The sequence below is a fragment of the Penicillium bovifimosum genome (genome assembly GCF_028826915.1).
Source record: "Penicillium bovifimosum strain IBT 22155 chromosome Unknown utg000004l_segment0_segment0, whole genome shotgun sequence".
In the NCBI taxonomy this organism is placed as follows: domain Eukaryota; kingdom Fungi; phylum Ascomycota; class Eurotiomycetes; order Eurotiales; family Aspergillaceae; genus Penicillium; species Penicillium bovifimosum.
Window position 1 is genome coordinate 1,252,164 of NW_026622713.1, and position 23,147 is coordinate 1,275,310.

General features: G+C 52.3%; 12 protein-coding genes across 12 annotated transcripts; 5 read left to right on the plus strand and 7 right to left on the minus strand.

Moving 5' to 3' along the window:
• Window positions 1–512: 512 nt before the first annotated feature.
• N7515_004771 (25S rRNA (uracil2843-N3)-methyltransferase) lies at window positions 513–1,841 on the plus strand (the record flags this gene model as incomplete). The annotated part of the gene is made up of 1 exon (XM_056665515.1): window positions 513–1,841. One exon carries the CDS (start codon window positions 513–515, stop codon window positions 1,839–1,841), a length of 1,329 nt encoding a protein of 442 aa, XP_056522465.1.
• Window positions 1,842–2,104: 263 nt separating this feature from the next.
• On the minus strand, window positions 2,105–3,010 carry phb1 (prohibitin subunit PHB1; the record flags this gene model as incomplete). The annotated part of the gene is made up of 2 exons (XM_056665516.1): window positions 2,105–2,626; window positions 2,690–3,010. The coding sequence occupies 2 exons, from the start codon at window positions 3,008–3,010 to the stop codon at window positions 2,105–2,107; spliced, it is 843 nt and encodes a 280-aa protein (XP_056522466.1).
• Window positions 3,011–3,219: 209 nt separating this feature from the next.
• Window positions 3,220–3,913, plus strand: N7515_004773 (ubiquinol--cytochrome-c reductase subunit 8; the record flags this gene model as incomplete). Its single annotated transcript, XM_056665517.1, has 4 exons — window positions 3,220–3,251; window positions 3,425–3,450; window positions 3,616–3,793; window positions 3,856–3,913. The coding sequence occupies 4 exons, from the start codon at window positions 3,220–3,222 to the stop codon at window positions 3,911–3,913; spliced, it is 294 nt and encodes a 97-aa protein (XP_056522467.1).
• Window positions 3,914–4,456: 543 nt separating this feature from the next.
• Window positions 4,457–5,598, plus strand: N7515_004774 (spermidine synthase; the record flags this gene model as incomplete). The annotated part of the gene is made up of 3 exons (XM_056665518.1): window positions 4,457–4,487; window positions 4,585–5,154; window positions 5,318–5,598. The coding sequence occupies 3 exons, from the start codon at window positions 4,457–4,459 to the stop codon at window positions 5,596–5,598; spliced, it is 882 nt and encodes a 293-aa protein (XP_056522468.1).
• Window positions 5,599–6,519: 921 nt separating this feature from the next.
• On the minus strand, window positions 6,520–8,069 carry N7515_004775 (uncharacterized protein; the record flags this gene model as incomplete). Its single annotated transcript, XM_056665519.1, has 4 exons — window positions 6,520–7,142; window positions 7,198–7,544; window positions 7,601–7,881; window positions 7,938–8,069. 4 exons carry the CDS (start codon window positions 8,067–8,069, stop codon window positions 6,520–6,522), a joined length of 1,383 nt encoding a protein of 460 aa, XP_056522469.1.
• A 1,887-nt stretch (window positions 8,070–9,956) lies between these two features.
• N7515_004776 (Dehydrogenase multihelical) lies at window positions 9,957–11,003 on the plus strand (the record flags this gene model as incomplete). Its single annotated transcript, XM_056665520.1, has 1 exon — window positions 9,957–11,003. The coding sequence occupies one exon, from the start codon at window positions 9,957–9,959 to the stop codon at window positions 11,001–11,003; it is 1,047 nt and encodes a 348-aa protein (XP_056522470.1).
• A 171-nt stretch (window positions 11,004–11,174) lies between these two features.
• On the minus strand, window positions 11,175–13,637 carry tktA (transketolase tktA; the record flags this gene model as incomplete). Its single annotated transcript, XM_056665521.1, has 6 exons — window positions 11,175–11,288; window positions 11,339–12,702; window positions 12,763–13,057; window positions 13,109–13,193; window positions 13,312–13,454; window positions 13,584–13,637. The coding sequence occupies 6 exons, from the start codon at window positions 13,635–13,637 to the stop codon at window positions 11,175–11,177; spliced, it is 2,055 nt and encodes a 684-aa protein (XP_056522471.1).
• A 2,103-nt stretch (window positions 13,638–15,740) lies between these two features.
• On the plus strand, window positions 15,741–18,001 carry N7515_004778 (putative phenol 2-monooxygenase; the record flags this gene model as incomplete). Its single annotated transcript, XM_056665522.1, has 5 exons — window positions 15,741–15,781; window positions 15,835–16,048; window positions 16,114–16,589; window positions 16,643–16,677; window positions 16,746–18,001. 5 exons carry the CDS (start codon window positions 15,741–15,743, stop codon window positions 17,999–18,001), a joined length of 2,022 nt encoding a protein of 673 aa, XP_056522472.1.
• A 225-nt stretch (window positions 18,002–18,226) lies between these two features.
• N7515_004779 (sugar porter family MFS transporter) lies at window positions 18,227–20,074 on the minus strand (the record flags this gene model as incomplete). Its single annotated transcript, XM_056665523.1, has 4 exons — window positions 18,227–18,910; window positions 18,970–19,387; window positions 19,443–19,699; window positions 19,763–20,074. 4 exons carry the CDS (start codon window positions 20,072–20,074, stop codon window positions 18,227–18,229), a joined length of 1,671 nt encoding a protein of 556 aa, XP_056522473.1.
• A 1,031-nt stretch (window positions 20,075–21,105) lies between these two features.
• Window positions 21,106–21,510, minus strand: N7515_004780 (uncharacterized protein; the record flags this gene model as incomplete). Its single annotated transcript, XM_056665524.1, has 1 exon — window positions 21,106–21,510. The coding sequence occupies one exon, from the start codon at window positions 21,508–21,510 to the stop codon at window positions 21,106–21,108; it is 405 nt and encodes a 134-aa protein (XP_056522474.1).
• Window positions 21,511–22,197: 687 nt separating this feature from the next.
• Window positions 22,198–22,587, minus strand: N7515_004781 (uncharacterized protein; the record flags this gene model as incomplete). Its single annotated transcript, XM_056665525.1, has 1 exon — window positions 22,198–22,587. One exon carries the CDS (start codon window positions 22,585–22,587, stop codon window positions 22,198–22,200), a length of 390 nt encoding a protein of 129 aa, XP_056522475.1.
• A 226-nt stretch (window positions 22,588–22,813) lies between these two features.
• N7515_004782 (uncharacterized protein) lies at window positions 22,814–23,113 on the minus strand (the record flags this gene model as incomplete). Its single annotated transcript, XM_056665526.1, has 1 exon — window positions 22,814–23,113. One exon carries the CDS (start codon window positions 23,111–23,113, stop codon window positions 22,814–22,816), a length of 300 nt encoding a protein of 99 aa, XP_056522476.1.
• Window positions 23,114–23,147: the final 34 nt, after the last annotated feature.

The following is a 23,147-nucleotide window of genomic DNA, read 5'->3' on the forward strand; positions in this document are numbered from 1 at the left end:
GTAACGTGACGTGGTAGGTCAAGCCTAGCACATTTGCATGGGAAAATCCAGCAGTTTGGTCAATCTTGGCGGCAGTGATGTACTTATAGATATCTATTGGTTGCGCACAGTATAGCCTCAACAACTAGCAGAATATGTATTAGCCGGAATACTGTACCATTGGACCTTCCGAGAATCCGAGTAGGACTTGTTCGCTGGACTCGAGGGGTAGTGACCGTGACCGAGTTATATCGAGATTGAACCACATATCTGTACGAACTTAGGATTCCTGTGCCTACAAAAAGGGCTAGACAGGACATTGAACATCACATCCAATGCCTCGAGCCCTCGATAATTTGTGATGCATGTAAGTACTCGAAAGTTGACTGCCTGTGCAGGAAGATAGACGATAGTGGAGCCACCGATAACGATAAGGAAAAAGTTCAAAACTTTCCCCCACGTTCGACTAGAGAAAGTCATTATCCTTAGAAAAGGCTATCAGACGAAACTATTTTCGTCTAATTATATATAAAATGCCTCACGCTCCACGCCAGGGAAACCGCAGGCGGTCACCAGGCCCCAGAGCCAAGGCACAACGCCCTAAGCAGGCACCCCCCGCGAACAAACAGCATGCCAATCGCAAGCCCGAAGTCGAAAAGGCCGAAGCCAACCCAAACGACGAAGACTCTGGCCCCAATCTCGTCAGCACCATCCCTCTCTCGCTCCAGCAACTTCTGCTGGACGTTTTCAAGACCGCCCTCCTCGGCGAGCCGGCCGCAAAATCGGAGCCTGTGAACGACGAAACGAACACCGCTGAATCACAATCGGAAGAAAAGAAGGAGGAGCAGCTAGATATCAAAACTCTTATTCAGACACTCAAAGGGCTTTTGTATAATCGTGACTTTGACTCTGCCTTCGCTGAGGCGAATGAAGATCTGCTGCGTGCCTATGCCCTGCGCTGGAGTGCGTCGCGGTCTCTGGGATATGCGGGGCTGTTGAAGGGGATTTTGACTTGGATGAGAGAAGAGGAGGGAAATACACGAGGCCGTGCTAAGTCTCAGAACCCTTGTACTCGTGTTGTCTCCATCGGTGGCGGTGCGGGTGCTGAGATCGCTGCTCTTGCCGCTGCGTGGAGAGATATGACCCCCACCGGGCAGTCGGTCGAGGAACAACTTGGCAATGTGTCGTTGGAAGATGCGGGAACGCAAGGTGAGAAGAGCACAGAGGGCGGAGCCCTCAGTGCACCCAGTCTCTCTGTCATGGCTGTCGATATCGGCAATTGGTCGAACGTCGTTGATAGGCTTTCACGAACTATCACCTCGGCCAATGTGCCGTTCCCTTCTACAACAAAATACCGTCCGCCGTTGCTGTCAGAGAAGGTTGCCAGCGAGACCTTCTCGGTGGCGTTCCGACGCGCAGATGTTCTTACCATTTCCGAAGACGATCTTAAGGAAGTGCTCGTTGGTCCTTCCTCGTCCCCTTTCACCTCCATTCTCGTTCCTATCATGTTCACACTGAACGAGCTCTTCTCTACCTCCATGCCAAAGACTACCGGGTTCCTGCTCCGCATGACGGAAATGCTTCCTGCCGGCGCGGTGCTTCTGGTTGTGGATAGTCCTGGCAGCTATTCGACTTTGAAGTTAGGCAAAGGCCCAGACGGTGAACCACAAGAAAGAAACTACCCAATGAAGTTCCTGCTCGATCACACCCTGTTGAACGTGGCGAAGGGCAAGTGGGAGTGCGTAAACACTCAGGACTCGAGATGGTGGAGACGGGATGCGCCGCGTCTGCGGTATGAGATTGGCGAAGGAGTCAGCTTGGAGGACATGCGGTTCCAGATGCATGTGTACCGGCGGTTGTAGATATCATGTGTTCTATATTATCCACGATCTAGAAATACCCTATAATGAAGAATACGATCCAATCTTCCCAAAGCAGGAGTGTGTTGTGGAGTGAAGTATGGTATTGATACAGATAAAATTGTGGTCTTAGTTCAAACCACTCCAAAACTTACGCCACGAGCCCAGGCTCGCTGCCTTAAGTCGCGGGAATTTGCGATTAATTGGTACATTCAAACGACTTGTGAAAACAGGGCACAGATATCCCAGAACAGCTTTACAACCCCTTAACTCCGCAGACCCAGCAGAAGGCTAGTGCCCTTGCTGCCATCCTTTCCAGCAGCTCCTCCAGGCAGGTAGGTGATATTCGGGTTTGAAGCCAAAGTCGTAGCGATGTCCTTACTGGCCTCGATGCGACGAATCTCAATGAGTCCACTGCCAGCCTTGGCAACGGCCTTGCTGATGATATCGGCACTCTCGGCTTCACCCTCGGCGCGGATAACGTTGGCCTGGCGCTCCTGCTCAGCGCGCTCGACGATGAAACGGGCGCGCTCAGCATCCTGCTGGGCGATCTGCTTCTGCTCGACGGCCTTGGTGAACTCCTTTCCGAAGGTCATGTGTGTGATGGAGACATCCTCGAGGGCGATGTTGAACTGGCCGGCACGCTTCATCAAGTCGGTACGGATGCGGTTGGAAACGGCTTCACGCTGTGTGATCAGCTCGGCGGCGTCGAACTGGGCCACGATTGACTTCAGGACTTCGTTTCCGATGGATGGGAGGACACGCTCATCGTAATCGGTGCCGTATGACTATATGGCCTGGGTTAGTCTTTCTTCGCTCGACCCGATGTTGAGAAGACAGGAAATGCATACTTGGTAGATCTGCGGCAGTTTCGGCACCTCCGGACGGTGCAGCACACGCAGTGTCAAGCTGACCATCTGCAAATCCTTACTTCCCGTCGTGGTGGAAATATTGCGAGGCTTCGTGCGGACATCGTAGATAATTGCGCGTTGCAACCAGGGGATCAAGAAATGTGTTCCTTCGTTGATAACCTTCTCTTGCACACCAGACACTCGATCGAAGATGACAGCTCGTGTACCGCCCTTAACATCGTAGAGGGAATTCTGGACAAGCATACCCCCAATAGCTAGGGGAAAGGCCGCCCGATAAACATTTTGGAGTACCTGAGCCATGGTGGGAGGTGATAGGGCGAGATGGTGAGGATGGATGATGAAGATGATGTCTGCTTTTCCCGTTACTCTGAGGGTTTCCCAATTGGGTTTAGTGCCCATCTCTCAAACCTCCAACTTCGCCCGACCCTCGTCTTTTCCTCACTTGTTCCGCATACCCCGATAACCACTTCCACCAACCTCTCTCGTTTCATCCGTCGAAATCATTCACAATGGGTGGCGCTGTGGATCCTAAGAACGGACAGTAAGTCGCTCCTCGTTTCTTTCTGGTGTCGTGGGTTGAGTCCGGCCTCCCGGATGCGTTACCCGCCCGGCTGCAAGACACAACCCTCGGACGTCGACAATTGAGTCTTACCAAGAAGCCTCAATCGCTTCTGTATTTGAATTCTCCGATTTCTGACAATATTACTCATATAGCTACATCGGTGTCTGGGGCGAGTTCGGTACGTTGATGGACAACCCTTGACTTCTTCGAATGGACCACATGCAAGCGCATGAGACCGGCCCCCTACGCGCTTCGAAAATATCGCGATTGGGATTGAGAAAATACCGGACGAATAAAGCAAAAGGAAGCAATTGAGCCGGATCGCTAACATCGGTTCACGCAGGTTGCCCGACTCCCCAGCGTATCGCTACCTACTCGCTGTCCCCTAACCGTCAGCGTCCCTTCGCCGGTGCTAGCCACGCTGCCATCTTCAACACCTTCCGTCGTTTCCGCCACCAGGTTCTCTACGTCGTTCCCCCCTTCGTTGTCGCATACGCTGCCATGAACTGGGCCATTGAGCGGTAAGACTACCCCGGAGTTACGGAGTGGCCGCTTTGACCGGTATGCTGATCCGATGTTTTAGCAACGAGTTCCTGAACTCCAAGCCCGGCCGTCTTCTCCACGGCGGTGATGAAGAGTAAATTAGTTCCGTTTGTTACTTGGAGTGAGGTTGGATTGGTATAACAGAGAACGATACACCCTAAAACTCTGCACAATGGGGAGCTGTATGTTTGTACAGTAACTAGAAAGCAATCGACCATTTTTAATTTCCTTTGTCTGTGACCTTTTGCGCCTCAAGGAGTCTTCTTCCTTATCTCCAAGTCAAGCTTGAGTCAGCGTCTTTCTAGGGCTCTCTATTGGTCCCTCAGGCATCCATGCCCAATTGGGGGGGCATAGGGCAGATCTACCGGGCCAAACCGCAATCAATTGAAATATTCTCGGGCTCAATGTCAATCTATTAGCTATTTGATTGCTCTAATCCTGTAATTCGAGGTTGTTTGGGGTCGGCGGTGGCAGCCAACAGGCGGTTCCCCACTTGAGCCGAGCAGAAACAAAAAATTCGCCCAAAGCAGCCAAACTCCCGCCGTGCCCTTTTTCTTCGAATGCTGCGACTCTCCAGACTCTCCTCTACTTTCTACTCACCATCTTTACTTCCTCGTTATTTTTCTTCCTTCCCCCTCAAAATGAGCGAGCTCACCCACCCCACCATCCAGGGTATGTGTGCACCACCCCTCCATTACCCCGCCTTTCTTACTTGTCATGTCTATTTTTCACACAATTGAGGGAATGTTATGCTGATCTTGCTCTATAGATGGCTGGTTCTCCGAGAAGTCCGGCATGTGGCCCGGTCAGGCCATGAGCCTCAAGGTCAACCAGATCATCCACCACGAGAAGTCCAAGTACCAGGATGTGCTCGTCTTCGAGAGCAGCGACTACGGCACCGTTCTCGTCCTGGACAACGTCATCCAGTGCACCGAGCGTGATGAGTTCTCCTACCAGGAGATGATCACCCACCTCGCCATGAACTCCCACCCCAACCCCGAGAAGGTCCTCGTCATTGGTGGCGGCGACGGCGGTGTTCTCCGCGAGGTCGTCAAGCACGCTTCCGTTAAGGAGGCTACCCTGTGCGACATCGACGAGGCCGTCATCCGTGTCTCCAAGAAGTACCTGCCCGGCATGGCCATTGGCTTCCAGCACCCCAACGCCCACACCCACGTCGGTGACGGCTTCGAGTTCCTCAAGAACCGCCAGAACGAGTTCGACGTCATCATCACCGACAGCTCCGACCCAGAGGGTCCCGCCGAGAGCCTTTTCCAGAAGCCCTACTTCGAGCTTCTCAAGTCTGCTCTCCGCGACGGCGGTGTCATTACTACCCAAGGTTGTTCGTCACTTTCCCTTTTGTTTCTGCCCGAATCCCACTTCATTCCCTCCCTCCACATTATCACCATAAAAAGAAGAATATCAGGCTAATCTTATCGCACCACCCCGCAACGAACCCGCTTTACGGGCTCGGTTTTGCGGAACTGTGCTTTATACCTTTACAGCTGAGAACCAATGGCTCCACCTTGACCTGATTGCCGACCTCAAGAAGTCTTGCAAGGAGGTCTTCCCCGTCGCCGAGTACGCTTACACCACCATCCCCACCTACCCCTCCGGCCAGATCGGCTTCATGGTCTGCTGCAAGGACGCCAACCGTAATGTCCGCGAGCCCCTCCGCACCTGGTCCCCCGAGGAGGAGCAGAAGCTCTGCCGCTACTACAACCAGGACATCCACCGCGCCAGCTTTGTCCTGCCCAACTTCGCCCGCCAGAAGCTCGGCAACTAAGTGTTGTGATATTTGAAAAAGCTTTTTATGGTCTTTATATCCTGATGACGATATTGAAATGAAATCATGGTTTTCCGTGTATAGCATCGTGTAAATGTCGATTGGTTCACACTCTTAATTTAGGGTTCATAGCGTAAGGTCCGATTAAGCAATTCGATAGTTTGAAAAGCAGAAGACTAGTCATGGAGAGTTGTGTGTTGGCTGTATTATGGGGGGGGAAAAAAACGCATATTGCTGGTTCAAATAAAAATGAAAGCCCAACGCGGGGCTCGAACCCGCAACCTTAAGATTGCCACGCACTACCCGGAGGGGTAGAGAACAAGTAGAAGTCTTACGCGCTACCATTGCGCCAGCCGGGCCGGTTATAGAGTTCGTTGACGGTTGTGGTCTCTATAACCCCGTCCATCACTCGGGGAATAATTTCACAGATACACCATGCGTATAACAGCCGAAGCCGCATGTATACACATTATATCGTACTGGGAACTTGGAAACATGTTTTAATTACCCATTTCTGTATTTCAGAATCATTCGGTGCACGAAAAACGTACGTAAGGGACTGATACCTGGTAGCGTGCCCGTACAGCTTTCGAAGTATATAATACTCACATAACTCTCTGATCTCGCGTCTTGGGTGCAAGCCTCAACTCCTTTCGTACGCTGGTTGACTACAGTTGCTAGGCGACAACCAGGTAGTTGCTGATCGTGATGCGATAAAAGGATGATCAGTGTATGTTAGTGGGTGCGAGGGGGTATGGGGTGAGACAAAAGTGAGCGGTACTTCCCATACAACACGAAGTTCTGCATTACTGACATTCAGATAGTATTGACATTTAACATCTATGTAAAGTCATCTAACTTTTCAACAGGCGCACAAATGCGAGCCCTCTATTATACCCTCCGAGCCCTCCAAAATACATCTCAATTCTTCCCCTCAGCGGAGATAGCCACCTTCTCAGTCTGAGCCTCAAGCGAGCTCTCATCCGTTTCCGATTCGACCGACACCTCAGTGGTATCGACATTCCAGTTACCAAACACCGCCAGCAATGTGAACGGGACAGTGAAAGCCCACAACGCGAAGCCCAGCGCCATCTGGTTCTGGTTCGGCCAGTGGGTAGCGCCGACAGCATAGGCAATGGTACTGCCAATGGACTCCCAGGAGCGCAGGATGCCAGTGGTTCGTGCGATATCGCCGTCTCCCTGTGCGCCCTTGATCTCGGCCATCAGCCAGTAGATGTAGGTCTGCAGCACCTCGTAGAAGAATTTGAAAAACAGGTAGACGGTGAAGGCTGAGTTGAAGAAGTGGCCATCGCCCAGGTCGAAGGCGGGTGGCTTGTCCATGCGGGCGAGTTTGGCCTGGATGACAGCGCACCAGGTCCATGCTGCGGTGACAAAGAAGAGGATGATCAGGTACATGGCTTTTGAGCGGGTTTTGCGGGGGAAATAGTTCAGGTCGAGAATGGCGCCCGTGGTCAAGTTGGCGGTGACGCCAACGATGGCTGTCAGGAAAGAGGCGAGGGCTCTGGAGCGGACGGTGAAGTATGCTATATTCTTGGTCAGCGAAATGAACCCATTGGGATTTATTGAAGGACAACTTACTTGTCAGGTAGTTTCCTTGGTAGGTTGTGCCGAATTGTCCGGCGACGAAGACCGGGATGAGCAACAGCATGTACTTGTTCTTGATCTGCTTCCAGATCGCGCGAGCTTCAATAGGCAAGCTTGTCTTCTTCATGTACGGGATCTTGGTGCCGTCGCTTCGGATAACCTTCTGCGGCTGTGACAGCAGCAGTGAGAAGGGAGCTCCGAGGGATGAGATGGCGACAAGGCCGAGATATGTGGTATAAGTGACCTTGCCAACCTCTGCAGTGTTGACATTGAGAGCAAGAGAGATGGCACCTCCAACGAGAGGTCCCATTTGGCGAATACCCATCCAGATTCCAACGTAGCTAAGATGATGTGAGTTGAATGATTGGCCAAAACGGTCAAGGGGCCAAGAACTAACCGTCCTCGCTTCTCTTCCTCGGGATAACCAACGGCAATAGCAGCCTCACTGGCCCATAGAAGAGATGCGCCAATTCCGCAAGATGCGGCTCCGAGCAAGAGGAACCATTCGTTGCCGTAACGGTTATTGCAATACAGAGCAGCAGCATAGGGGGTATAGAATGCGGCTCCGATGAACAGTGTCCATTTAGCGGTGATCTTGTTGGTGACTCCACCAGCGAGGAAGCAGCCCACCGACATAAGCCCATATGTCAAGGCATTGGCGGCATTGTTCAGATAGGGCTGCGAGGATAGTATCAGCAACGATTGCGCAGGATCCGAACGCTCAGAAGACGTACCTTAGCGTTACCTCCAGCTCCGAGGTTGTTGAGAGCAGTCCAAATGCCAGGTTCGCAGAACGCGACTATTCCAACAATCACAATTTGGAAAAGGCATGACCGGTATACCTGGACTAGACGATCGAATGCCATGATGGAGGGAGGTTCTAGTTCAAGATGAGGGACTAGAGAATGGGGAATCCTTGTCGATGATCCTTGCAATGCCGTTCCATGCCCGCATTCTTATTGTGCTTTATAGTACCTTCTTCTTATTTTTTTCCCCGATGAAAAGCACGTCAGGCGTGATCACGATCGCGATATAGTTTTATCTATCGCGTGGGGCCCCACACCAGCTCCTTGGTGTAGACCAAGACAGTTCAGCAAGACCCCAAGAACTTTCAATTTCTGCTCTAAGTAGGCAGATTGACGGGGAATTTGTCCCTTCAACGGCTTGCTATTGCTCCATGGCTGTTCGACCCAACCGGCGTGGGGAGTTAGGCCTATGAAAGCTGAGGTTGGGGAGCACGCAATGCCCCACACCTATGATACTCTTCAAAGGATTTGAGAGATGGCATTTGCTCTGGGCTGAGGCCTGCTGCAGCTTCAATTCCGATCGCTTAACGCGTTCGCAGACTGGATGGCAAAGATATCCGGTTTCTGCTGCTGCGATAACCCTAACAAGTGAACCTGGCGAACTATCTACACCATGACTGCGACAACATTTCGATCTACTTGAGCCATTAAGCTTCCATCCAGTTGGCTACTCGTATACAGGGAGCTAGGGGCAGGTATCTTGCAAACGATTGTTAGGATGCCTTACCCGACACCTAAACAAGCCGCGATGTATGAAGAGTCATGTGCACTTAACGCCAGTTCAGCCCATTCTCCCAACTATCTTCCTTGAACAGCGCAAATAACCTTGGCCTTGCGCCAAAAGTCAAAAAGCTCGGTGTTAACCCGATGACGACTTATTTTGATTGTATTTGCACGAGATGAGATGGTTGACCGCGATCTTCCAACGGCCATGCATATAAGAGTCTGGAGTAATAACATTTAGCGCTAACTATAATCTGAGCAGTGGCTTATAACAGATGGCCGAGAGCGACCTATCTATGTTAAGATTCTCGTCGCAGCCTTGTTCTCCCGACAACCCTTTGCTTTTGCGCGCAAAACTGGAAGTCTTCGACGATGGCATCATCTGCCTCGCCTTGTCAGGATAGAGGATTCAAATCTTCCAGTTCTCTGCTATATCCGCTTTTTTGACTTTTGAATTGAGTAGGAATTCTCATCGCGTCAACCTTGGTGGTCGGCAACTTTCCCTCTTTACATCCATTTCAATAACGTGAAGCTATACACGAGATTGTCCCGAAAGCCCATTGATCGCAGGCTGCTATAGCTCTATCCCAGTGCCCTTCCTCTACATATGCTACCCATTGGTCACAATAAGTGCATCTGTAGACCGCTTATGTCGTCTTCCGTTTACACAGAGTATACTATTCCAATGCCACGGCTATCTCAGCCTCGCATTGTTTCAGCTCTGGTACTCATGAGTCATGACTTTATCATGAAATTGAGAGGTAATCAACAGGTAGCTGTTAAATTGCGCTGACTATTGCCACAGTAGGTAGCCAGGTGGAAACCAGGCTTCCAATCGCTCATGTTTTCTATAGTCGAAGCCCTACCTCCTCCATTGGAACCGACCTGCACTCGTCAGAGGTACACCGTACACCCAACCTTAGGAGGGCTGGTAGACCAATTGACCCAGAAATGAAACCCAAAGAAGGTGTGAAGCCATCTCTATCCGCTAGACACATATCGTGTATACAAATGTACTCCGTAGGTAGTAGATATCAACAAACCTCCCTCGGCCCCGGTACCGGTGCCCGGGCTGATCCCCGCACATTCCCCCCCTTCCCCACACCATCCGGGCAAGTCGCCAACCCCAACCCCCAAACCCACGTGCATCCCACAATCCCCTTTAAACAACCATCCAAACAGCCGGAAACCACCATATTCAAACCACACATACGCACCAAAAGAATGGCAGAAGAATACCCCCACAAAATCGCCCTGGTAGGCCTCGGCACAATCGGCCTCTCAATGCTAGCAATGCATCTCCGCCGTCCCGACACAACAATAACAGTCTACGACCCGCGTCCAGACTACGAATCCCAAATCCGAGACACCCTCCCCTCCCTCCTACCCCAATCCCAAACCAAATCTCAATCCGGATCCGAAAGCAACCAAATCGACACTCTAATCTCCACTTCGCGGCTAAAACTCGCAACCAGCCTGGCCTCAGCCCTCCATAACGCAACCATAGTCCAAGAACAAAGCCCCGAGGTGACAGCCTCGAAACAAGCGCTCTGGAAGGAGATCTCGAAGCTAACGGGGCCGGACACGCATCTGTGGAGTAGTTCCTCGGGCATACCGGCATCCGTGCAGAGTGCGACTTGCGATGACGCGGATCGAGTTGCGGAAAGATTGCTCGTTGCGCACCCGTTTAATCCGCCGCATGTTATGCCGCTGGTTGAGGTTGTGCCCGGGCCGCGGACGAAGGTGGGGAGGGTTGGGTTTGTGAGGGAGTATTTTGGGGGGATACCTGGTCCTGGCACTTGTCCTGGCACTGGTGCTGGGGCTGGGACCGAGGTTGAGGGTGGGCATTACAGGGCTATCACGTTGAATAAGGAGATTCCTGGGTTTGTGGGGAATCGATTGGCTTTTGCGCTGTTGAGGGAGGCTTGTTATCTTGTTGGGGAGGGGATTGTTTCGGCGAAGGATTTGGACTCGATTGTTACGGCTAGTTTGGGGCCGAGGTGGGCGGGGAGTGGTGTTTTTGAGAGTTATCATGCTGGCGGTGGGGAAGGGGGAATTGGGGCATTTTTGCAGAAGCTTGCGCCAACTATCCAGGATGTGTGGGGGAAGTTGGGACAGGTTGATATTGAGGGGGAACAGGGGTGGAAGGATTTGGTGGTTGGACAGACTGAGGAGGCATATGGGGACTATACGCCTGAGAGGAGGAAGAAGAAAGAGGAGATGTTGGGGGAGGTTGTTGAGATGCAGAAGAAGAAGTGGGCAGAGTTGTGATATGGGTTCATCGGACATGTCATTCTAATAGTAATTACTGTGTACTGCTGTAAAAAGACCGGTAGAATGTGAAGAAGTGAGTGCTCTATTGGCATTCTTGTATAGATTGAGGGCCTTGGCTCCTCCATTAAAAAATCAAAACATTTTGTTACGTCAAATTCGTTCCATCCTTTACAGGATCTGCTGGAAAGCACGGTTAATAGGCGAGCGCACGGCAACGCCCTTGTAGAAGTCAATGGTGGCAAGAGCACGCTTGCTGATGCCCTCGGGGGTGAACTCGAATTTCTGCAGAAAATCAGTAATGGCTCATGAGACGACGAGTGACGATAACTTACAGCGTACACCTCCTTGTAGGGACCGGAAGCACCGAAGCGGTTGAGACCGAACTGCTCGTGCGAGTAGCGCTCCCAACCCATGGTGGAGCAGGCCTCGACGGACAGAACGGGGATGCCGTCGGGCAGGACCTGGAGGCGGTACTCCTTGGTCTGGGCGTCGAAGACCTCGAAGCAAGGAATAGACACAACACGGGCGACAACATTGTGCTTATCCTGGAGGTAGGTGGCGGCCTCGATGGCAATGCTGACCTCGGAACCAGTGGAGACAATGGTGATGGCAGCGTTGGGGGTGTCGACAACGACGTAACCACCGTGCAGAGCGCGCTCGATGGTGGAGAGCTCGAGCTGGGGCAGGTTCTGGCGGGTCAGGGCCATGACGGTAGGAGTGTGCTTGGAGGTAATGGCGGAGTAGTAGGCAGCGCTGGTCTCGTTGCCGTCAGCGGGACGCCAGACCATGCAGTTGGGCATAGCGCGGAAGTGAGCCAGGGTCTCAATAGGCTGGTGAGTAGGGCCGTCCTCACCCAGACCGATGGAGTCGTGGGTAGCAATGTGGATGACACGAACGCGGGACAGAGCCGACAGACGGAGGGCACCGGCGGCATATGAGACGAAGTTGAGGAAAGTACCACCGGCGGGGATGATGGTGCCGTAGGCAGCGAGACCGTTCATGACAGCGGCCATGGCGTGCTCACGCACACCGTAGCGGACGTAGCGACCGGCCCACTCGCCGATGCCAAGGTCAGGGGGCTGGAAGTCGACAGCGTTCTTCCAGCGGGTGTTGTTGGAGCCAGTCAGATCGGCGGAACCAGAGACCAGCTCGGGAAGGACATCGTGAATGGCTTCGAGGCAAGCCTCGGAGAGTTTGCGAGAAGCGATAGCAGCGTCAGTGGGCTTGTAGACGGGGAGCTTCTTCTCCCAGCCCTCGGGCAGCTTGCCGGAGAGACGACGAGCGAGGTCAGCACCCTCGGTCTTGTACTCGGACTGGTACTTCTGGAAGAGCTGGTTCCACTCCTGCTCCTTGGCAGCACCCTCAGCGGCGTGCTTGTGGTACATGTCGTACACCTGCTGGGGGACAACGAAGCTCTCCTCGGGGTTGAAGCCGAACTTCTTCTTAACACTCTGAGCATCATCGGCTTTGAGAGGGTTGCCGTGGACACCACCGGTGCCGGCGAGCTTGGAGCCGAAACCGATAGTGGTGGTCAGCTTGATGACGGAAGGCTTGTCAGTAACCTGCTGACACTTGCGAATGGCAGCCTCAATGCCCTCGAGGTCGTTGTCGCCATCCTTGACCCACTCGGTGTGCCAGCCGTAGGCCTCGAAGCGCTTCATGACATCCTCAGTGAAAGCGCACTTGGTGTCGCCGTCTGTGGAGGTGAGTTGTCAGCGTTTAGGATCTAGCTGGTGAGGATTCCAGTCAATCTTACCAATGGAAATGTGGTTGTCATCGTAGATGGCAATCAAGTTGCCAAGCTTCAAGTGACCAGCCATAGAGGCAGCCTCGCTGGCAATACCCTCCATAGCGCAACCATCACCGAAGAACATGTAGGTGTAGTTGTTGAAGAGCTCGAAGCCGGGCTTGTTGTAGACACCACCGGAGTGAGCCTGAGCCATGGCCAAACCAACAGCGTTGGCGAAACCCTGGCCAAGAGGACCAGTGGTGACCTCAATACCGGGGGTGTCGTGAGCCTCGGGGTGACCGGGGGTGATGCTGTCAATTTGCTGTCTAAATTAGTACCAGTGCGCTGCTACCTGTGACTGAGATGAACTTACACGGAAGTTCTTCAAGTCATCGATGGTGAGCTTGTATCCGAAAAGGTGGAGCAGAGCATACTGCAGCATGCAGCCATGGCCGTTCCTGTTCAATTATAGGTAAGTAAACATTGCGAAAGCATGGTCATCGGTTTTCAGATGGAGAACCCGAGATCATGATGGCGGAGCTTCGCGGGATTCCAATGATGGGAGAAAGCACATACGAGAGAACGAAGCGATCACGGTTAGCCCAGTCGGGGTTCTGGGGGTTGAAGTTCATGAACTTGTTGAACAGAACGTGGGCCACAGGGGCCATGCCCATAGGGGCACCGGGGTGACCGGAGTTAGCCTTGGAGGTGGCATCGATCTGATAGCGAAAGTCAGTCAAATGTTCGAGCTGGTCCCATTAAACTTCTATACCGAGATCCTCAAGATCCCGTTGTTTTCAATGCATGGACCGGAGAGGAAATTGCCATTGAAGATGGGGTCAACGTACCGCAAGAATGCGGATGGTGTTGATAGCCAACTGGTCCAGATCGGTGTAACCCATGATGGCGGATTCTATAACAGTTAGATAAGGAAAACCAGATGAGTATAGATGGATACTAACAAATTTTGTGAGGGGGATAGGGAGGATGAGAGGAGGAAGAGGAAGATGGAGGGGAATTGTATTTGTTGGTGGGGTATGATGTCGAGTGGTGGGGTGTGGGAGGGGGGAGAGAAGGACTGAAAGTGGCTTACAGCTCTCAACAGCAGCAATTATTTTAATTTTATTTTACTCATTAGGCACTCGAACAGCTTGAAGAATCTTACTGTGAATTGTTAATATCCTACTAATATCCTATAGGCTAAATCCATGCCCTCTCTGTCTACTAACTGTATCTTTCTCTTATCTATCTATTGCATCATGCGCTGAGTCATCCAAAGGCCAGCCCCGGCCTCGACCTGCAGGCTTGAACCTACAAAAGACAATAAATATACGATCATATGCACTTACTTACCATCAGTTAATGAATTCTTACTTGCTTCATATTGCTCTTCTGGAATGTGTCAATAGCCGTATCTTCCGCTGGCAATCCAATGGCCCGCATTTCCCTTCCAATGACCGACTACCCACACCCTCTGAATACACCGGGAGCCGTCCGGAGGACCCTGCTCCGAGTCACGACCGGTCTTCTTACAAAGTGCAATTAGCCGATTTATGAGTTGTGGTTCTCTCTAATAACCGTACCGATGATCAGATTCAACTGTTTAGAGGCGAGAAAAGTTACAAGTGTACCACATTTGCTTTTTGCTGTCCACGACCACGACAGCTCAGTGCAGAGATCCAGTGGCCTATCATTCGGATTCCCTAATCAGGCCAATCCGACATGAACATTGACACCAATTCCGTCCAATGGCAATCGTCTAAGTATGTGCATCCCACCAACGGCAGTTCCAGGGGGTTTCTATGCCAACGCGAACGCATGCGAACCCCCACGAATAAGCTAGAACGTGTTGGGGAATTCACGTCAATGTTTCCGGTGTGCCGGAAACAGAGAGTCGGAAACTGCTTAGTAAATCATAGCGCGTACCAATCGGATATCAACAGGTCTGAATTTCTATGAAGCCCCTGGCTGGCAATTTGTATGGGCATAACAATGACTAATCTAAGTGGGATATGGTATCTCCGTTCTCCGATCTCCACTGCTGCTGTTGTTCCGACACAGAGTAGTGCCGGAGAAACTATCAGCCGTAGTCACGTGCGAAGTATATCTGGACTTAGACGGACTCCGCATGTCTTGGATGTCTCTTCTTGGAGATAGTTGAGTTCAAGTTTACGATGTCGCTGTAATATATAGGCCTCAGACTACAACTGGATCCTATCGTCCTGTTACACTTTTTCTATTGACTCAGCTCAAGCCCGTACACAACCTAGGCCCTTGCTGTGGCTCTGGAAAGCTATCGTCATTCGTCACAGACTCACAGGGCCACTGCCCTGGCGGGGATCCGCAGGAAACCCGACAACCTTCCAGGCCAATATCAAATATTTATAGCAACACTTGTTTCAATTCATTCATCTCAATTGCTGATACATATCGTTGGTAATCATGAAATGAGCATTATCTCAGAGCAATTGCCACAGGACATTCCGAGGCCGACTCGAGGACTGGAAGCGAGACATTCTAGTGGAATTCCCTTGTCGAACTCAGCTTGAGCAACCTGGCGGATTAATCAACTTGCACGACGTGAACGCATACACTGGGAATTGACCAGTCACCTCTCAGCTGCCAGCCCATCAATGGCACGACAGTAAAGGGAAACAAGGGCACCTGACGGACATGACCTGAATATCAAGGAAAGTGACGAGGAGCGCGTAAGGATCTGTCATATATTGAGCCCAGAGCAGAACCTTTAAGTTAAAGTATGACAAAACACCGAGGTCTAACAAGGTAGACCCCTGGATGACGGAACTATCTTGGGACATTGCAACCTCGGAGTATGCGCGATTGTAGTCAGCTTGCATGACCATTCTGCCCTGGTCGAGGATGCCGCAGCTCAGCATGTGCACCTTTTTGCTATAAAGATATCAATCTTAAGCGACAAATCATTCCCTCTTGCCACAAGTCCGTACCGATCACCACAGATATACCGGAAACTCTCATCGCAAGCCATGGACAAAGAACAGGACCCTATCGAATCCCAAACCGATGTGTAAGTCCCCCTGGGATACGCTCCAGCCAACACTATCTAATAGCCTTCCGCAGACTCATCGTCGGCGCCGGTCCATCCGGCCTGATGGCAGCCTACTGGATGGCCCGCTTTGGAGTCAACGCACGTATCATCGACAAGCACGAGACAGAAGTATTCGTAGGCCACGCAGATGGGCTTCGTCAACGCACACTGGAATTATTCGATAGCATGGGTTTCCAACATCGTGTCCTTCAGGAGGGGTCTATATCCTTCGAGGCGAACATCTGGGTTTGTATATCCCTGTTATCCGCCGAGACCAAAGCACCTTGGCTAACGATATCACGACCAACCAGGTCCCCGGTCCACAGGGAAAGATTATACGACACGGTATAATGAACATTGGCAAGGTCGATGAATCGCCCTTTCACAATACACGGTTGAACCAGGGTCGCCTTGAACGATTCATGCTTGATAGTATTCGGGAGACCTCTGACCTTGAAGTGGAGCGGAGTGTGCTCGCGGAGTCTTTGGAATACGACGAGAACTTGGAGAATGACCCAAATGCGTATCCCATTACGGTCCAGGTTCGGGTTCGCAGCAAGGATGAGTCGAATCCCTCCAGTGGACGGAAAAGCGCAGCTGAATCCGAGAGCACCCGCAATGGGATACTCCCTGATAAACGCACTGGTCTGGTCGAGCACAGGAAACCAACAAAGACGAAGGTCGAGACGATCAAGGCTAGGTACCTGATCGGTTGTGATGGTGCCCACAGCTGGACCAGAAGACAGCTGGGTATCCCCACCGAAGGCTCCGACACGGACCACATCTGGTTAGTACAGCCCATGGCAAATATTTACCACAGGTCACTGATATGTGAAACAGGGGCGTGGTAGATGTGGTACCACTCAGCGACTTCCGTAAGTAAAGCCCATAACACCCAATCATCACTTCCCTATAACAACCACTAACCCTAACCCTCACACAGCGGACGTCCGCCGCGTATGCGTCGTAACCAACGCCGCCGGCACGATCCTCGTAATTCCTCGCGAGCGCAACCTAGTCCGCTTCTACGTCCCCGTTCAAGTCTGCGAAGCCGGCGCAACCGACCGCTTCGACCGCTCAACAATAACGCCAGACGTCATCCGATCACGCCTCCAAGCCATCCTTGCCCCCTACTCCTTCGACTTCAAGATATGCGATTGGTGGACGGCATACCAAGTCGGACAGCGAATCGCGACGCAGTCAACAAAGGGAAACCGGATCTTCCTTGCCGGCGACGCTGTTCACACACACTCGCCGAAGATGGGTCTCGGCATGAACATGAGCATGCAAGATGGGTTCAACATCGGGTGGAAGATTGCACTTTCTGTGGCTGGAGCGCTTAGACCTGATGTTTTGCAGACCTATGCATTGGAGAGACATCCGCTTGCTGAAATGCTGCTCGATTTTGATCGGCATTGGTCGCCTATGTTTACCGAGCGGAAGGATAATGTGTCGGATGCAAAGGCTAAGGAGATAGCTGCTATTGCGGGGATGTTTGAGGACTTTGCGGATGGGTGGAAGGTGTTTTATCCGCCTAGTTGTCTGGTTTGGAAGAGTGAGGGTCAGGATGATGGGCCTCCATTTGCCAGGCACATGATTCCCGGGGAAAGGGTGCGGCCTGCTAAGATCCGCAATCAGGCTGATGGCGTTACACAGTGGACGACGCGGGTCTTGGAGAGTGATGGACGGTTCCGGATTCTTGTTTTAGCTGGGGATGTGCTGAATCCTATGCAGAAGAGACGCGTTGAGATCTTGGGACAGGTCCTGGCAGGGAAGTCGGAGTTGGGTGCTTCGCCTTTGGACCGATATGTGACGGTACCTGGGCGATTCAAGAGCCTTGTGGATGTATTCACCGTTCACACTTCCCCGTGGAAAGAGGTGGAGTTCTTTGATTTCCCGGAGGCTCTGCGTCCCTTCGACCAATTCCAAGGGTGGGCATATAGCAAGATCTGGTGTGATGGTCCCTGTGATGTCGATAGATATTGTGATGGAGCTGCATATGAGAAGTGGGGTGTGGACCGAGTTCTTGGAGCGCTGGTGGTTATTCGCCCCGATCAATACATCGGATGGGTCGGTGAACTTGGAGATGTGGCGGAACTAACGCAGTACTTGGACGGAGTCCTTGTCAAAAAGCCAACCGATGGGGCCAAGCTACCTGCAGAGAATCTCAAGATCGAGGAGGGCTACGCAGCAGAGTAACATGGCAAGTTACAGTGAGTTAGAGTCTGAACATGGATTGATTGCTGCGCTCATATCCTGCAAAAGCCTATACAATGGATCCAATGAACAATAGCAATTCAAATAAGACACACGAGGGTAGTACACATATTGATACATAAAAGCTCATTCGGTACATATATATTGCATGGATATTCTCGAAAGTGCAGCACGCCATCATCGCGCGTGCGTCGTAGATACCATTGATCAATCTTCACGTAGCTCAGTAGTCACATCAGCAACATGAGACGATCCAGGAGCATTAGCATCTTTATTGAGCTCGTCCCGAATGACCTGCGGATCAGCAGGGAACTGAAACTTCGAGCTCTTCCACGGCTTCACTTTCAGCAAGTACATAGTATCGATTTCCTCCAGTGTACGACCCTGTCCTTCGATGACGGCAAAGTAAACCAGACCCGCAGCCAGGAAAAGACATCCGGCAAAGACATAACCAAAACGGAAGTCAATAGCGCCGGTGATGAAGGGAGTGAAGAAAGCGAGAAGGAAGTTCCAGAGCCAGTTGGAGGCGGTGGCCAAAGACATTGCTCGGGCGCGGTAGTGCGAAGGATACAATTCGGCAATGATCGTCCATACCATTGGACCCCAGGTGCTGGCGAAGCCGAGAATGAACAGACAGGCGAAGACTACCATTGCCACCCCAGCCGACTTTGTCCGCTCTGGGTCTTCTTGATCCAGAGAGAAATGGCCCACCGACGCGAAGATCATAAAGCAGACGAACATCCACAGGGCTCCGATTATAAGGGAACGGCGTCGGCCGTAGTGCTCAATAAGGTAGAGGCCGAGGAAGGTTGTTCCAAAGTTGACGGCGCCTAAAATGAGCTGCGTCACGTAGCTGTTATGAATGCCAGCGCCTTTGAAAACCGTCGTTCCCTATGACATATCAGCCTGCTGATCTTTTGTGTTCGTCCTGCTGGAAGGTAAATACTCACATAATAGAAGAAGTAGTTGGCACCCGTCAGCTGCTGAAGAGCTTGCAGGGCGACGCCGACAGCGACCCGATATGCCATTGTAGGAGCCCGGAACATCTGAATCCAGGAAGTCTGCCCGCCGAGCTTCTCTTCCTCGTGCTTTTGCTTGATTTCATCAAACTCGATGTGCAGAGCTCGGTGATTGAGAGGGATACCATAGATTTTCGAAAGCGTCTTCTTGGCTTTCTCCTCCTTTCCATGGCGGTAATCATATCGCGGGCTTTCCTCAAAGAACATCATGCCCACACCGAGAATGGCTGCCCAGAGATACGTGATGCCCATAGGAATACGCCATGAGCCAGTGTCAGGGCGAGCCTCAGTTCCGAAATTGATACAGTTGGCAACGAAGATCCCAAGAGTGATAAACAGCTGGTATGTACTAGGAGATGTGAGAAACCATGGACTAGTGCTCCAGGGCTAGTACTGTGACATACCTGATCAACGATCCTCGAATGTGTCTTGGTCCGGATTCAGCTTGGTACATCGGTACTAGCAGGGAGATTGCCCCAACCCCGAGCCCGGCGACCCAACGACCCATAGCAACTTGTACCCATCTACCAAAAGGCGAAGAAATCTGAATAGTGATTCCAATGCACACCATCAGAGACCAGCCACTGATACACCACTTCCGTCCTAAACGGTCGGCAATGGGTGCTGCGATCAGAGCCCCAATCAAAGTACCAATAGAGAGCTGTGTTGTTGATGGTGTTAGTTTAGTGATGAGCAGGGAGTAGCCACATTGAGGACAACTTACCAAGGCAACAATGAGTCCGGCACGGACATTACTAAAGTGGAAAGTCCCGTCGGATTGAAGTTGACCATAGCGCTCAAGGAAGTTATGCATTTCCAAGAAGCCAGAGATCTGACCAGTGTCATAGCCGAAGAGGAAACCGCCCATAGAGACAAAAACGCCCATAATGAACGAGCGCCAAGTGAGAAGCGGAATCGGCGTGTCAACGAGATCACCGGGGCCTTTCTCGTGTTCATTGGTTGACATTGACTCCCTAGGGAGCTCAGAGCCTGCATAGAGGTCCTGTGGACGCTTCTTGAAGATGTTATCGAACATAGCGGCAGCAAGTACTAATTCCCTGCGAATTTGCAATTCAGGAACTAAACTTCCATTCTCATGGCAACCCTGGATTTGCGTCTTTTATACCTTGAATTCCAGGGCGAGCCAGCCAAGCCTGGCTAATACGCCGCATTGACGAGAGCCGAGTCTTGACTCTTGAGTTCCCTTGGAATCAGCGCACTCGTGACAGATCCAGACGATGGGTCGTCAAAACGATGACACGTTGATTCAACACCCCGAGCAAGCTCTCTACGGACATTTCGGTTATCCCCGATAATGAGGCATGAGGAATCCGGGGAATTCGAACTCAGATTTGGGCCGAGCCGTGGTTAATTCCGGACTTGGCCATGCTGTTCGTCAGCGGCTCAGCGTATTCCAACGGTAATCAACCCCAGACCCACATCTCGCACGTTCTGGGTGGCGCGGAAGTCTGGAGAGTCGACCTGCTGCGCCTCGTGATCATTTTTTTCCCTTGGCAAGTATTGCAGAGAATGTTCCATGAGGGGATTGTGAGAGATAATGATGCAATCGGCGGCAGCCATAAAGCTTAGGTCTCACCGTCTCGCTTCATACAGGCCATCATCACGATGATTCTTCTTTTCCCTCTTAAAAGCTAATTTGGGCGATATAGTGAAAACACAGTTCTCCTATCGTATGTCAGTTCCTGTTCTCTTGGGAATCTTCTTCCGAGGAGTAGAATAGTACCATGTGACGTGGTCACGTGGATATACGTCATGGACAATAGTCAGCCTCAGGCAGAGACCCACTACGTACTTCAAAGTTCAAACTACACACGCGAAAGCCGTGTTGGACCTTGGTACGATTACTCAACTCATAGAAACGCCTCCTGGTTCTTCTTTTAAGTTCTTTACCAGGGGGCTTTGGGCGCCCCCCCGGACCCCCGGCCTCAATTGCTGGGCGTTAACTTTATCCACCTTCCTTAAACGCCAGTCTTAGTCCATAGGTATTTTGATTACGCATCTCAAAAAGGGCTCAATCCGAACTTGATTAAATTGGCTTCTAGCCTTCTACCGTCTACGGATACGGGCCGAGGGCGACTCCTCCGGAGATGCGGAGCCTGCGGACGGTGAAGGGGTACGTGTGGCTGGCCGTCTCCCCCGGCCGGGCCGGATCGGTTGGACTCGGTCGGGCGTTGCTGGGAGCGTCGGACGACGCCTCGAAGGCCGGAAGGGCAGAGTCTGAGATACTCGGCTGGTAGACGGTGTAACCGGAGTACTCTGCCTCTCGAGCTGAACATGCTCAAGTTGACGCATCGCGAACAAGGCGAGGAGTGTCGGCTTAAACCGCTCGAAATCGAACGAAGTCTCGAACGGTAAGCCTCGGATCGACTTTACCCGCGACACCGCAACATATGACAGCCCCGCTGCCAATACGCGCCCGCCTATGTCCAGGACGGCCTCCGAAACGGACATTCCTTGGGACCTATGGACAGTGACAGCGTATGCCAGGTCGAACGGAAACTGTGTCCGTGAGAATGCAGCCCCTCGGTACTTGAAGTCTCGAGAGCGCCGGAAGATTGGGACTATATTCGGCCGCGCGAATCCGAATGACGGTCCCGTGTAGTTCGGAAACTCGACGACTAGTACATGTGGCGGTTCCGCACGAGGATCCCTGACATGCGCTTTCCAGTGGATCTCCCGGAGAACACCTAACTATCGCGCCATGGACGGGTCCTTTGGGGGTCCAGACATTGCTGAGCAAGATTACTCGAGCACCAATCCCAAGCACAATCCGCGCAGAAAAGGCAAGTTCTCAGCTAGGTCTGACGAAGCCTCGTGCGCCCGCGGCCCAGTATTATTTGAATTGATCCGAATTAGTGGGACCAGTAGATCTCGCAGGCGATCATGATTTAGATCCTGCGTAGCAAGCCTTCACCGATTGTACGTTTGAGGTGGCGACTTTGATGTCTTCATTGAGAGACGTTGGGTGTGGGGGGCTGCTCCAGGAGTGAGCAGGGCCGCCCCAGGTCCAGGTTCTTCGCGTTGAATGGCTGCACGAGTGGACAAAACTGGGGTTTGTGTTTACCCCGATTTGACAGACAGACCACACAACTAGTGGAGGGGTTCACTGCTCTGAACCGCGCCTGGTACGGACGCACGTTATGGCCCTGGGTTTTCCAAGCGGCACGTCGAAGCGAGTAGCTCTGGTGGCTGTTGAAACAGTATCGGGACCACCCCTGCCCCTGTTCCTCGACGTTCTTCGCTCCCAGTCCAAAAGGACGCCTTCCTCGCCTTCACGACAGGGTTGGACGCGACGTTCTTCGCCAGTTCGCCCATGCCTAGGTTCGACTTCGTGGTGTCCGCCTTGTACAAACTCGCACCGGACGACACATAGATGTTCGCCCAGACCGTGTATTCCCGCAAGGTAAAGCTTTTGCCAGCTGCAGCGAGGGCTGCCTCTGGGGAGGTGCACTCCACCATCCAACCTTTTTGGTCGTGCGGGTGGATCGCAATGATGTTCTTGATATCGATCTGCGCGGCGGCGAACATTGAGTCAACGACGTCTTTGAGGGTGAATGTGCCGGGCTTCCTGAGCTCCACTGGGAGCTTTAGGTAAAGCCAGCACCCGTCACCATAGTCCAGAGAGCTGTCGTAGACTCGTAGCCCTTTCCCGCCCGCTTCGAGAGTTGGTAGTAGGGGGTGTCGTTCGTGTTGCCCGCCTTCTTCTTACCCCGGAAGGCATCGCTTGAACAGTTACTGTGTATAGAAGAGGCCTCTAGGGAATGAGCTTCTTCTTCCCCCGGTCCCGGACCCGGGGGAAGAAGAACCAGGAGGAGGTGAATGAGGTAGGGGTAGGCTCGATGGTGAGCCAGAAGGAGGTGAGCCGCATGGCTCGAGTCAGGAGTTGGAGGCAGATCTCCAAGAATGAGGTCCTCCTCAGGAGCGGGAGGAGCGGGATCAGCTTCAGGAGCAGGAGGAGCGGGATCAGTTGTCTCAGGAGGGCGATTATCAGGCACAGGTAGGTCAGATCCCATACCACCACCCCCCAGGCCTGCCTGGTGGCCTGATGCGTCATTGGATGGGGGAGCACAAGGAATGTCGGATGGATC